The sequence below is a fragment of the Geospiza fortis genome, unplaced genomic scaffold, assembly GCF_000277835.1.
Source record: "Geospiza fortis unplaced genomic scaffold, GeoFor_1.0 scaffold200, whole genome shotgun sequence".
In the NCBI taxonomy this organism is placed as follows: domain Eukaryota; kingdom Metazoa; phylum Chordata; class Aves; order Passeriformes; family Thraupidae; genus Geospiza; species Geospiza fortis.
Genome location: NW_005054353.1, coordinates 3,688,794 through 3,704,116, shown reverse-complemented (window position 1 = coordinate 3,704,116; position 15,323 = coordinate 3,688,794). Strand labels below are relative to the sequence as shown.

The window sequence follows — 15,323 nt, the reverse complement described above, 5'->3', positions numbered from 1 at the left end:
CCATTACATGCCAAGCAGAGGAAATGCATTTCAGGAGTTTTGCATGGTGAGAGGATGGAATTTGAATAGGGATGGGATCTGAACTACTTATTACTACTCTAAAGCAATGCGAAACAGATAAAGGCTACTTGAAACTAATGTTTTAATTACTTAAAAGCAAAATATTGGAATTTATTTCAATGAATACTTTCATATAATGAAACATTCAGCCTCAAGCTGAATGAGTCATAGGTGATATTCTAATTTTGTTTTTAGCAAATATTAGGAAACATAAAAAATCCCCCAAACAAGATACAAAACCAATTTTTTTTCAGAGATCCAGGAAAGGAATGCTTAAGAGATGGCTCACTACAAATTTCGAGATGCATTCAGCTTGTTGCTCAACTTCTAGTTCAAGACTTTAATGAAGAAACTGAATTTTACCAACCCAACAATGAAACATTAAAATAGCCCCTTATGATCACAGGCAGAGTTGGGAGTGATGTGGAAAGTTATGAGCAGTAAGACTTGCTATTTTAGCATTTTCCTTGAGTCAAGAACACAGAAATTACTCTGAGTTGCTGCTAAACTTGTACGGCCAGAGCTGATGCACCAGACACTTAAAGACTCCTCTCAGCAATGTTCAGTGTGGCTTTCCAGGGCTCTGCAAAAGTCAGTGCTGACAGAAAAGATGTTTCCAGAAATGTGATGTTGTAGAAATCTGACTACTTTGCCAAAGCCCAGAGTTGGCCTCAGAGATTTACACAAGAATATTATCTCAGCTGAAACAAGCTGTGCCCTTTAGGTAAGATAGCAGCTCCCTTTCTGCTTTTCAGGTTTCCTTCCTTTCCCTGTTGGCTATAAACAGGCCTCCCCTAACAGTGGTAACTTCAGTTAGTGGCATGTTAAGTGCTTCTGACATCTTATTTTGGAAAGGTCCTGTGCAATCCTAAATTGCTGGTTCTGTGAGCAGGTATGTCGGCTCACAGCTGCCCCACTGGTGGGATAGAAATGAATGCGCTTAGCTAAAGGGCACGAAGCTGCTCCAACTTACTCTTGGAAGGGAAGACTAGGATGATAAGGGCATTTGAAGGTTTATCTTTAAAAATAGGCTAACATTAAATATGTAGCTATCAAAATTGTTTACCAGAAAATAAGCAATTAAAAAGGAAAAATAAACTGAAAGGAAAAGATGGAATGAAAAGTGTTACCAGGGATATTTTAACTAGTCCTGTGTGAAGAGCTTGAAGATGTTGTGACTGTTCAAGGTTCAGTATTATTAGGTGTGAGTCTGAGTGGCAGATCATGTGCTCACATGTGCATGTGCACCTGAAATACTGTGTTCAGTATTCATTATAACTAGTCAGAATACTTAGAAACCATGGGAAGCATGAGGAAGAGCTCCAGCATGGGGTCTAAATGGACAGACTTGTAAAGTGCTGAGAGCTAAGAATGTGCAATCTAAATCTAAGTGATGACTGGTGAGGACAATGGTAATGGCCAATATATTTGAAATGTACTTAGAAAGGAGGATGAGGAACTAGGGCTGTATAAAGGTAAACAGCAGGTAAACTTTTGCATAAGCAAGAGTTTAAAATGTAACCTTTATTTGAGCTGAATTGTCCCAGTACAGGAACACTCATGTCCCTCCTCTCTAAGGAGAGCACTTGAACACATGCTGCATTTTATCCATGACAGAGCCCATTGATGACCAGAAGATCTAAAAACATTCTTTGTTAACCACATTGTGTGGAGATGCTACAATAAATCAAGGCTGCTCTAAGGCATGATTTCTGCTGCATTTTGAAAGAATGACTGAAAGGATGTGTTTCTTTTCTTTTTCTGAGTATCATGAATTATTACCAGAAACTGCAGTAGTAAGCAACAAGCTTACTTGAGCAGCAGAGGCTGGACTTTGAGAGCTAGCCGACTTATCTCATCTACTTTTTTAACAGTTTCTAATCCTATTGCCTCTGGGAACAGATCACAGAACCTCCACACGGGGGCAGGTACTCTGGGTGAGGCTCTTGCCAGACTGCTCTTCCTGCTCTTTTTATCTGAGATGATGGGGGAACAAAAGCAGGCTTTGAGCTGTGGTGTGGTTTCTGCGGTCAGGAATTCACCATCGCTGCATTAGCTTTTCACATGTGCCTTAGAGTGCTGTTGTTTTAAAAATCCGCCAGGGAACAGAGTTCCTCACTTACTGTTCACAATAGCTGTAGGCAAAATAGATGCCATGGCAGCTTGCTGCGGGAGCAGCTGTATGGAGTCCAGCAGGCGGGCGGGGTACATGCCTTCTGTGAGAGTCATCTGACTGGCAGCTTGCAGCCTTGAGTCAAAATCCACAACAAAGGCAACCAGCTCTTCACCCTCCGAGATGGCCTTGGTCGTGGTACACCAAAGCTGCCCTCCTGCAGGAAACAAAAAGCAGAAAGATTTAATTGACAATATCAAATTCCAGAACTTACAGCATGAGTGCTATCTTCACAGATCTAATTTTTTAAAAATTTTGGTGGTTTATTTAAGGTAAAGAGGCATACAGTTTTTACTTTTCCTGTCTTACTTCTACCAACATAGGAATTTTCATGTATAAGAAAAATAAATTTGGGATAGTTTTCCTAACTATTTGCAGCATGAATAATCATTTTAATTTTTCATTTTGTCTCCTAAAAAGCCAGCATTATGAAAATCAAGATATAGGTGAAAATAAATTATGCAGCACTTCTCTCATTATAATTTTCACCAAAGTTCCTGTAAATTTTTTCTCAACTCCAAGCTTGTTTTATTTTGAATAGCAAATCACAGCTCAGTAAAACCAAACAGCTGCAAGAAAGAAATCAGATTTCCTCTTAAGGGCGTTCTTCCCCTCCCTTATGTTTGTCACCCTCTTTCTCTAAAAAATCTTCCCTTATGTAATATTCTTCGTAACATGACTGCTTTATCTCTGCTTACACTGACTGAACTTCCTGAAAAGAAGATATGCCAAAGATCTGTTTCATAAAGGCTTATTCAAATAAAGGTTTGTTTAAAAGGGGGGGAGAAGGAGGGGAAGTGGAAGAACTTTCATCAAACAGTAAGATACACTATAGCTCTGTGCTGCAAATGTCACGTGTAGTGCATTAAAAAGAAAATTAACTATGCGAGTACATCTACTAATGTATTTGAATGAGATAGTGAATGCTCATTTATTTAACATGTTTAGACAGGCAAAGCACTTATATTGTGTTATCTACACTCTCAGGCCTAGATACATATCCAATACAGTTATGCCTGAAATAATGTTGCATACTTTATATGTTATAAAGCTTTTTTTTTTCCTCAGGTTTTGTATATATAGAGAAAGCTATATGTTGCATTCATTAGGCAAGCAAAAACTGTACTCGTTTTGATAAGTAATATTGCTGTGTTTATCTTTTGGCATAACTGCCTTTTCAACTGCACTTCATTTTTTCCCTTCAACGAGATTATAGTTTTAAAACAACTTGTTGCAAAAATCTGGTAGAGGAGATAACAACAGTGTATGATACGCCACAGCTAAATGGAAGAATTAGGACATTGTTTTAGAGAAATCTTGGACAATTAATTAAACCAGTCTATTAGCTTTCAAAGATGAGCAAACAAAAAAGCATCAGTGACAGTGTATTTCAGTGGCAAAATACACTAAGCTTCCAGACCTCAAAGTGGTGTAGAAGTTTCAAAGCAGAAAAGTGTCTTTGTATTCACCCTTCAGTAATACAGCAGTTGAAGGTGCTACAAAGTTTACAAACAATTTACTGTGAAGGGACCAAAGCACACCAAGATTTGCTGGTCTCCAAGATGACAACATTAAATGGTGCAAATCGGAGCAATTTCCTCTAGAGAATAAGAAGATGAAACATAAAGATAACACCAAAAATTTCTACAAATGCAGAATCCTAATGCCTGAGCAGGAATTAAAAAAAAATTGAAGAGCACGATCTGACATATTGCCTGATATAACTAGTAAATATACAGAAGCCTTCAGAGCTAAACTGGGAGAAAACCTCTTCCAGAGAGAAACAGGTTAAATTCCTAAAGTGTACTTAACTAGTCTTGTAGATGAAAATACATGGAACACACACTGCAATTTGAGAACCTGAAATCGGGTACTTTTGCAGCAAACATCACACAGTTAATTTCCATTATTAACATGCACTTCCATCTTATTTATATACAGAAGGTGTAATAATCAACCAACATGTTTTAGTATATTTTAATACAGAATAAGAGCTCTTTCTAGACTTTATTATTCACTGGATCTCTTAATAAAAATGAGTCACTGCAGAATAAACAACTGAGACTATCCCAGCAAACATCTTGACATGCTGTGTGTACCCTTGGGGGGGGGGAAACAAGTGATTACTGGGTCTCCAGCTGCACTCAGTCTGGATCAGCTAAAAGGCTGAGTCAGGCTCCTGGTGTTGGAGCTCCTCAGGGCATTGACTCATGTCCAGCAGCAGATTAAACTCGGGCAGCTGAAGGGAGCAGTGACCCCGGCTGCCTGCTCCACCCAGATCCTGCAAACTGTCACACCTACGGCAGGCACAGCCTGATGGCATGTGTGACAGCTTTGGAAGCACAACCGTTTCTAGTTTGGCATAATAAAGAAAATCAGAATTAGGGGCGTTAAATCCATTCCTGCATATTAATACAAACCTTCAGCTCAGCAGGATTCAGATCCAAGAAAGATATTGCTATTTTGTTTTCTCTCATCTCAGTCTATAGAAAATGAGGCATTTAAGTAATCATGACATACACATCCACGTTTTCATCAGAATATGATATTGTGTTAAGTTAAATCCACAGATGAACTCCCAAAAGATGCCTTCCAGCTATTGGAAATGCAACTCAGCACCTTTACAGCAACAGCCACTCATTGGGACGGGACACAGTGCAGTCCCCACTTGTCCCCTTCTATGCTTGGCTACACAGAGTAAGGCAAGAGATGCAAACGATTTTATTCCCTTTAATGCAGTGAATGCAAACATGTTGACCTTCAGGCACAGCAGGAAGATTGTGGAAGAGAAGTCTTCTTGAGCCTTCTACTGCGCAGTCAAGTAGCAGGAAGATTGTGGAAGAGAAGTCTTGAGCCTTCTACTGCGCAGTCAAGCAAAGAGCACAAGTCAGTCAAGAGTGTCAGAAAAAGTACCGTCAAGTGCAGAGAACCCGACAGAGGCTTCCAAATTTAATAGGAAGTTCCAGTCGTGACTACCATATGAATTACTATGCTGTCTAGACACCTCTGGCAGGGATAAGGGCTTCCTTACAGGTGGCAGCTAAAAATCAGGAAAAGTTTTTTTCCCACAAACATTTCTACAGGTTAAGACACAACTGACATATAGACAGCAGTCTCTCAGCAGCACCACAGCTTTTCATTAAGCACAGAGCAGAGTTAACAACAGGCTTTCAAAGGGATAATACAGAAGCCATAGCCAAGTACCAGTGGCATTTAGAAGGAGATAGGAAGATGTTTGCACTAAATATTTGCAAAGGCATGAAGATTTCATAAAGAAATGTGAAGGACTATTATTTACATGAGATGAAGTTCTGATTAAGCCGGCTAGATTTTTTTTAACCAACTGTTCCTCTTCTCAGAAATAACTTACAGGAGTGAAATTGTTCTACAAAGCTTTACCAGGCAAGGTTTCTCAGTCTTAAGATAACACAGGTGTCAGAGAAGAGAAAGAATAAACAGATGTTTTAACAGGGATGAGTGACTGACAGTGTCTCTGAAATTGTCATGGTTATATAATTTGGTCTGGAATCAATGGCAGATTTTGAGTCTCTTCTTGTCCATAATGAATACATTGGCCACCCATTCTGCCATAGCAGAGAGAAGATTCTTAATCAGGCACAAGAAGTATGACACTGATTATTAGGATGACAACAATTATATTTATTGCTCACACACAATCTAAATATTGTCAATGCAGATTATAATACAAGCAAGTCTAAAGGATTATAATATAAACAGGTTCAGCTAGAAACATACAGGCTTACAGTCTTTGGCATTACCAAATGCAAAGCAAAAAAAAGCACCCCTTTTGCTACTATGGGATTTTATCTCTGTATGTGGCCGGCTTTTACTCACCCATTCTGGACAGAGTGCTCCCTATCTTCGGGCTGGACGTACCCTGCAGGAGCTCCTGACAGGGGCGGGGAAGGAGGCCAGGAACCCACACGGAAACTGCCTGCAACCTTGGGAGAGCAGTTTGCCTAGGTGGCCCAGTCTCCAGCAGCACTTTATACCCTTTTCAGGCCGATGCGTACTAAAGTCAATCGCAACCATCACAGCTCCCCCATCTCTGGAACGCATTCATTATGCGAGCAGTCCAGACAGTTCCTCCTGCAATTCCCACCCAGTGCTCTTATCTCAGGGCAATTCCCACCTGGTGTTGTTATCTTCGGACAAATCATATTGCCCGTCAGAGACAATAGCAAGGAAAAGCGTGTGTGCCTCGTGCAGAGGATGCACGGGAAGTTTCGGGCATCCTCTGACTCTATTTCATCACCATCACAACCACATACACTGAAAGGGGTCTTATGGGTTTTACCTGGTAAAGTAGTAATAAAAGTCTTACTCTTGTGCCAGTGCAGAAAGGAAGGTTTTAGATCAGCAATAGGGAGGCTGTTTTCTTGAAAAGGGTAATTGTGGCTCTGTGAAATCGAAGATAAGCGTCTTGAGCTTGTAATGTATTGTTTAATATCTATGGTTAAATCAAACAAATGCATGTGATATATAACACACACTATCAAGCAGAAGAAAAGAACAAAAATGTCTGTAAACACTGTGTATTTATTTCAACTCTTCTAGTTGTTCAGAATTCAAGGAATTAAAAGTGCTCTCTTGTTTAATCATCAGAAAACAGGAAAGCTAAAGAATATCATATTGTGCAAACTAGAGCAAAAAAATTACACTCCAGTTGCGTTGGCATGAGTTCTTTACCAAAAGACATCAGGCACCGAAGCAATTATCTGATACCTTCAGAACATCCACCAAATGGGAAGGTTATTTCAGGGTTCTCTTCTTTGTTTGCATCTTTCACTGCAAATATTTCTGCTGCTTTAAAAAAAAACACCAACACCCTTAATTACAAACAAAAAAACCCAACCCAAACCAAAAACTTTCTATGAAAATGAAAGAGTAAGGTCCTGATGTCCCTGAAAAACTGTGGACTTACTGTTCTTTGTAATGTTTATGATCAAGATTCTTGTACAAACAGATCTGGTTCCTAACAGGAAGCTTATAAATCATACTCATAATTGCTGTCAAAACTGCACTGGAGTGTACTGCAAGTTTCGATAATAAAGAATAGAGTCACAGTTCAAACTTGATTACATTTTGGAAATTCATGGTGCTCTTACAAGAATCAGTGGTCTTAAATATCTTCTTCTCCTGCCAAATTTTTCACTTGCACTTTTTATTATTTATGAAATCAGTGTCTGCACAATGTCATGCAGACCTCTGCTGATAAACTCTAATTAAGATTAAGACAAGCCTTTTGGAAAGGATCCCATCATTAGCAAACATGATAAACACAAAAATACTCCCTACTTGTCAACCAGGAGCAATTCAGTAACCTAACAGTATTATCTGTTGCTAGGCTACAAGGCTGACAAAGCTTCAATTATATTGTATGGCCATACCTATAGAAAACTGTATAGGAAAATGTATCTAATATAAAAGCATTTAACTTCATCCATGCTATCTGTAATTCACGGCTTCCCTCAATGGCAAAAAATCAGGTTAATAATTACATGGCATGCTGAAAAAATCTTAGCAATGTGTCATGTTTGCACAGTTTTTTCTAATTTATCTCTATGATTGATAGACATTTGCTTTGTAAAAATAATAAAATGCAAGCAATGGGATGCTGTAAACCAGAAGCATAACTACATCTGGACTCATCCAGATATGGAATCACACATAGTATAAAAAATATAGAGTAAATTGAACCAATTAAATCATACTTAGATGCAGTAATACACTATCTTCTGTATTCAGAATAAGGAGTAAAATGATAATAGATACGTATGCTAATTCAGACCTTTATTTTATGTAGGACAGACACCTAAAATAGAAAAAAAAAAAATTTCAACTGCCCTTCCTTTTTTTCTTCTACATTTGAAATATTTTTTAAACAAAGGGACCTCTACTATCCCATTTGAAACCAGGAATTTGCCCTGAAAATTTAACTAAATGACCCTTCACTCATTTTGATCCTTAGAACTCTGGAACCCTATACCACTTCCAGGGAAAAAACAGAATCCTGTACAGTGAGCGTTGTGATGGTGGGCTGCTGCTTTTTTGGATTTTTTCCCCCCACTTATGTTTTGCAGGCCTTAAGGAATGATAATCTGTGGATCACAGTCTGATATATATAAGGTCAGACTCACCTAACTCCACCGGGAAAAAGAGCTTCAAAATGGATGAAACCATTAAGCCTCTTGATTCATATTGTTGCTTTTAGGAAAAGTACCTTAAGAGAGCAAGTAGCTCAAACCAGCATTTCCACTGAGTACAAGGAATTTCACAGATTGAGAAGCATAATGACATATAAACATGTATTCAGAAGCAAATTCCAGTTTCCCTGTCTTTAGTATCAGTTGATTTTCCTTGCTAAACTATCTGAGTCTTGTTTTTTTGACCCAGAAATGCCACACACCTTTCACAGAAGTTTAGGAAATCAATGGCAATTTCTATTAAAAGCAGCTTTCAGCGCCAGTTAATTCCAAAGTATTACTTTTGTGTAGTAAAATTTGAGCTTACTGAACTTGATTGCATTGCTGCAACAACATAATAGCCCATTTCCTGTACACACATCTTTTTGCAAGAAGGGTCAAAAGACTATCAGAATTTATTTAAACAACAGACTGTTGCTCTTAGCAACTTCCAGGCACCATCAACTGAATTAAACCTTCCTCTCCCAATAAAGCATTCCAACTTGCAAAAAATTGTGCTTTTTAGTAATGGTAATGCGGGTTGGAGTTAATTTATTTTCTTTCCTCCTTTGTTCCACAGGTTAAGCATTTATGGAAAATTTGCACATCACAATAGGATGGGATCTTCATATTTGGGTTCCTTCTGCTTCTCACCCATGGGGTTGTGACGACTCAGCATATTGAATGCCATTTCAGTACAGCACAAGTTATTGGGCAGATCTCTAATTTTTGACATGAACAAAGTACATATATCTATATGTGGACACATTGTTTAATAAAAAAATTATAATTCATTCAAATCCAATACTGTTGAAATTTTTGACAGTAGAGTGGTACAAGGAACAGAACTTATAAATTATGTGTGCCCCTTCTTTGAAAAATGCTTTGGAGGTTTCTTTGTGCATTGGCAAATACAGTAGGAATATGAGTTATTGTGTGAATCCTCCTGCACAGCACCTGATAAAAGAATAAAGAGCTGTGACATATTCTTAAAACAATAGAGGAATTAAAGAGAAACAATGGGCCAGCTGCTTCATTAATACAATCAAAAGACAGCCCAGCACAGAGGAGTCCAGATAATTAAGCACTACTCTTTTAGACCATTTTTCTATAATAAAATTGCTAAAAATTTATTAACTACTTCATAGTTGTTAGATAGATCTATGTACTTGTTTATTTGGGTTGATTAATGCCTTTTCAGTATTCTACAACATGCCAACTCATGGTTCATACAAGTTTTTGAATAAAATAATGTAGGAATATGTGATACGGATCTGTGGTATATACAGCAATAAATCAAAGGCATTTTGTGAACAGTCTTTCCAGTTGCTAAATAATTCTTAGCGTTTTTCACATGCATACACAAAATATGTACTCTGCACAGCATTTTTGCTATTAATGCACTTTAATGTTGGGGATCCAACTGTTTCTCTGTGAAGTGTCCTAAAAATCACCCCTGCAAATTGAGACTACTCAAACTCTCACCAAAACCAGCTTTAGTGTTACATTATTGAGGTGATTTCCTAGCTTCTTCTATAATTTTTCCTTGTTTACTGATCAAAAGAGATTGCCAAAAGATATTTGACCTTTAATTTTAATTACCCACTGCGTATTATAAGTCTGCCATAAATGGAAAATCTATTATCCTGTATAAAATTAGACCAATATAGTGGACAAACCAGTTCTGTTGCCACTTTTACTATTACCTTTGTGTTCAGCTTAGAATATGAAGCCTTCTCAATTTTTAGCTGACTGAACAAAAGGCAAAGTGAAGAAACTGCAGTGATATTTTCCAGAAGGAATGCAATAGAAAAATACTCATCTTAATGGCTGTAGCCAAATTAAACTCCCTGTATTTAGAGATATAAGCTCTCTGACCAGAAACAGGGAAGAAAATACTCCCTAGGAATGTAGCTCTTGCTCCTTCATGTGAGTCAACCTGAGCTTTGGGTCTGACTTCAGCTTAGTCATATGCTGACAGCTGACAGCGTATTCATCTGAATAGATGATTTTATGGTTAAAACTGTCAGGCATTATATAGCTGATAAAGAGGAAAAGAAAAATGTGAAAGGAACTCGCCAGTCCTAGGGGAGAGAACTCCTAAACCTGGCATCTCAGTGTGAGTGTCAGGGGTTGGTCTTTCCCTTGCTGCAGTACAACTATTACTAACATCACCATCTTATGGCAGCAGCTTTCAAATTCACACTGCAAAAACCTTCCTCAGCTGAACCACAAATAAAGCACAGTGTTTCTGAAGTGTAAGGAGTGCAAGGAACAGATTTTGACCTCTTGTTTTTAACACTGTTGTATGCTTGCATTTTGTTAGTTTGAGGATATTTATGTGTTTCCTCCAATTAAATGTCTGCACATAACACTCAACAGAGTTCTAATAGGTAAAGAGGCAAAATAGATTAGTGCTCCGAAAATATTCACAGGAAAATAATGTGGTAATTTTATTTGCCATTTTCCCCCCTGATAGAGCTGTCACAGCTTATTTACCACAGGGGGAGACAGTTAAACCCATATCCTTAGAAGTTCTATGCATTTAAGAGGCTTATATATCTCTTCTGGGACCCTCGTTCAAATCCTGGGCTAATCAGAATGAATACATATCTTTCTATTAGATGGCTCTAAAAAGTCTTAGGTGATATCAGCTCCTGGTGGACGACAGTCCACAGCGTAAAACTATTAAATGTTTGGCACAAATGGCAATACTTACGAAATGAAGCTGAAAACTGTAATATCCTCCCACATCACAAGAAGTTAAGTCTGCTGCTCAGAGGTTGAAATTAAAGCCTGCCACAAATGCTAAACTTGTTCTATTTCCTTAATTCAGCATAAACTCAAACAAGGAAGTCGAAGGAGTTCTTTCCCAAGTTTAGTGATTTCTTCCCTTTCCTCCCCTCCTCTTTTCTTTGTAAATTCTACTGTTTTGAATTGAGTACTACACCTTTTTTACATTTGAATTAGGTGTCACTGGAGTGTTATTTTAGAACTTACAAAGCTTTCAGAGAGAAAATGATAAACAGCTTGAAAAAACCTGATAAACCCTTGCTGACATTGCCCATGTTGCATTCCCACCACCACTGCAAAGGAGCTAAAACTTACTGTCACAGCACACTCATCTCCCTTTTTACTTTTTACAGGACGACTGAATGGGCACTCTCCATAGAGCTTCCCAGGAGACATTCCCAGGTGACGCCCACTGCTCTCCCCAGCTTTTGTGGATGCACCAGGTTTCACAGAAAGAGAAAATGCACCACTGAAACCAACTACTCTGAAGCAGGGCTTTGGATACACACATTCCTACAATCCCTGCTTCCATAACAGCACAGCTGTAAGGTGACCTTTTGTAGCCTTACAAACACAATCATGCCTGTGGATTGTCTTTTCAGAGTTATTTTGTGAGGCTGGAGTGTATGAAAAAAGGAGGTGATTAAATGAGACAATAGATATGCTTTAATGGCACCTCTTTCTTGCAGGAAAAGCAGAGTACACTTCATCTTATCAATGGATTTACTACTGTCTTGCACCTGCTACTGTAGGGCTCATTTCTTGCCCCTGGGCAAATGCAGAGTGAATGGCAAAGGCACCTGAGCGGAAGGAAGGATTATACAGAAGGAGCTGTAGTGATAGGTTGTATTTGTAAAGGAAAGCAGCACAATAAATATAACAAGAAATAGGGAAGTTTTAGAATGGTAAAATCAAAGTAAGAAACATTGGTTATGAGACCTGCCTGCTTATCCAATACAGGGGCCATGCTCCAGAAAAGGCTCACGGCTTTGTGAGAAACAAAAGCCAGCTTTTATAATGAACAGAAGCTGGAGCATTTCGTTGTGTGCACTGTAACCCAGAGAAAACAGCTGCTATTATTGTGAGTTATCTCGGACCTTTACTCGTGTTAACGTTCAGCTCACAGGCTGAAGTTCAGGAACTGAAGTTCACCTCAGCTGTAACAACCATGGAAGAAAAGTGGCACTTCCTGATTCCAAAAAGTCTCACTCCCACTTAAGCCATTAAAATGTTTTACACTGGCTGCAGTGGAAACAAGACTCTGTGACAAATCTGTGTCTCTCTTACCAGACAAGTAACTAAATAAAAGTAGATTTGCATGTTTAGTATGTTGTAAAATGTAAACACCATAGAAGCTATAATAAGCGTCTAACTCAGGCTTCTGTATTTAAAAAGTACCTCATTAAAAAAAAAACCACCACCACCCACACATAAAACCCCATACCAATATCCCAGATTTCCTCAAAAGGAGTTAAATCCCAGTTCTGCTTTTTAAAGTAGAAGCTAGAAGTAAATTGACTGAAAACTCTCAGTGATCAAAAGCATTTCCACCTTCCAAGCTACACATGGTGTCCAAGAATTGTAAGCCACCATCAGTCTCCCAGTTAGTTCATCTAGTAAGAGACTGTTAACAGCAGAAAGGAAAGGCTGATTTACTTCTGGTTACAATGGAACTTGAAAAACAAAAAATGAATGAGCAAATTGTTAAGATTCTGGCTATACACACTAACACAGATTAACAATTGAGAAGGATTCTGCACTTGATGACTTCTTCCAAAACAGGCTTAATATAAAATGCCAGTTTACTGAGCATCATACAGGTGCATAGGAGCTACCATTGTGCCTGCTTGTTCAGCATGATTTCTAAATGGCCAGGAAAAAAGTGACTGTATACCCAAAGGCAAGCTGTCAAAATTCAGTTTGCAGCTGATAAACTGATTACAAAGCTGCTTAAGACTTTGCTTGTAAACAAAAGCATTTATCAACTAATAATTTGCAATAAACTGATGTAACTCCCAGCTGAGCCCCAAACTGTAATTGTCTTTACCATCTGCCTATTAAAATACCATTCTTCATCACCAAGCAGGAGCAGAAGGGAGAGAATCTCCAACAACTACATAACTTGCATGCTTATAAATAATCTGTGAGCATTTCACACATTCATTATGATTGCCAGGTTTTGTATACTTCATTTTCTCTTTCTGAGAAGCAAAGAAGTGCAGTAAAGTGGCAGAAAAGAAATTAATAAATATCGCCTGGTGCAAGAAAAAATTATGTAAATTCATCATACTCTGCAGTTTCCTAATTTTTTTCTCTTTTTGCTACTCCATAGGAATATCATGATGGAAGCCCCCTCAAGCACAACTTTACAGATTAAACTCTCAATTTCTTTTCAACTTGTCAGTTTTCATTACCTTTCTTTCTTATGTATTCAGTTCTTACAGCTGCTTCAATGGGAAGCCAGCTAAAGCATACTGGCTCCCCAGGGGGAGTCTGCCAGGGTCTGAGGCATTCTGCAGGCTCCCTGGACTTCTACAGGTCGCCCTTAAGAGCATTTTGCCTATCTTGTTGAGAGGATGTCTGAAAATTAAGTGAATTTACATGCTTTTATTTTCTAACTACTGACAGCCTTAGTCCTGAGAAAGGAGGTAGTGTTTAGACAAAGTTCAAAATTAACAAATACAGATGCTCTAAAGCTGATACACCCCAAGGGAAGAATGACTTTGTTAAATGTCTAAAATATTCAGGTATGAGGGGAGAAAACAGAACTGATACTGTGCAGAGAATGGCAGCCCCTCAAGATGTGTCTGCATGAAAAATTGAATTTAACAGAGAATTGCACTATGATTTAGTGCAACGCACTTGACCAAATATTTCTGCAATCTGCATTCTCAGCCACTCACTGGTCTGAATGGAAGGCTGTGACCAGAGACCGATGACCAGCTTACCTCTTCAGAAATAACTGTACAAAATGCACAGATGTTTAAATGCAACTTGGTTCCTCACTGACTCTCCAGATTCAGACCCAAATGATCTACTTAGCTGAAGTGAGGCTTTTTATGGGTATGAAAAACATGTCATCACTGGGATGAAGCTGGGCATATAAAAGCAAAAAGAGGAAGGTTCCTCCTGCTAATTGCATTGAAATGCAAGAAATTAAAGGACAGTCCTGTTACCCATGCTCACAGAAGCAGTCTCATTTCCCTCACTGATAATCTTTGCCTACCTTGTAAAACCTTTGTCTGACCCAGTGTTACCACTAGTGCTGCCTTCATCACCCCACTCCCAAGAACTGCAAAAAGAAATCAAACCACCTTTGGGTTTGATTGGGACCTATGGACTCTGTAGTTAAGATACATTCCACTCAAGACAATTATGCTTGTAAACTAAGGTAATTTTACATGTAAATAAATACATGTACTTGTGAATATGCTGGCTGAACCAGGACTTCATACCTCAGTTTCTATTCACAGTACTGGGACAGAACCCAAATGAGGTGAAACAGAGGGAAAAGTGAAAAACAGTGTGTATACGAAATTTCTTTTTTAATTTTGTAAAGCAAATTTTTTGTTGAACACTAAAACATAGTGATGAAAACCACCTTTCAAACCTCTGTTGTTTGAACTCATCATATAAACTATATCATCATAGAATGGCTTGGGTTGGAAGGGACCTTAAAGATCATCTAGTTCCAATCCCCCTGCCATAGACCAGAATGCTCAGAGTCCCATCCAGCCTGGCCTTGAGTGTTTCCAGGGATGGGGCATCCACAAAGTGTCGGGGCAGCATGTGCCAATGCCTCACTACCTCACAGTGAAAAATTACAAACATTAAGTAACTCGGTCAGCTGAGATCACTAGCATGATAATACTGCGCTAAGCTATAAAGTTAGAAGAGTGACCATTTCAAAAAGACTTGTGTAACACTTATTTTTTCTAAAACGGTAGGGAGAAAAGGGAAAATATTGGAAATCACTAAGCTGGAGTTAAAAATTTCTTTTGGTTACCGCGCAAAGAGACGAAGTCGTGCGGATTCTCCAGGAGCTCCCGGCAGCGGCGCTCGGCGCGGCCCGCAGGGGTCGCTGTGGCGCC

The 15,323-nt window shown here is 38.7% G+C and overlaps 1 protein-coding gene across 2 annotated transcripts in view; it reads right to left on the bottom strand.

Annotated features, from left to right (window-relative positions):
* Positions 1 to 15,323, bottom strand: part of ZFPM2 (zinc finger protein, FOG family member 2) — a 307,850-nt gene that overhangs the window by 10,531 nt on the left and 281,996 nt on the right. For both annotated transcript variants that reach the window (XM_031059000.1, XM_031059001.1), the window contains one exon: positions 2,184 to 2,390. In XM_031059000.1, coding sequence (XP_030914860.1) covers positions 2,184 to 2,390 — 207 coding nt within the window. The remainder of the gene's footprint in view (positions 1 to 2,183; positions 2,391 to 15,323) is intronic.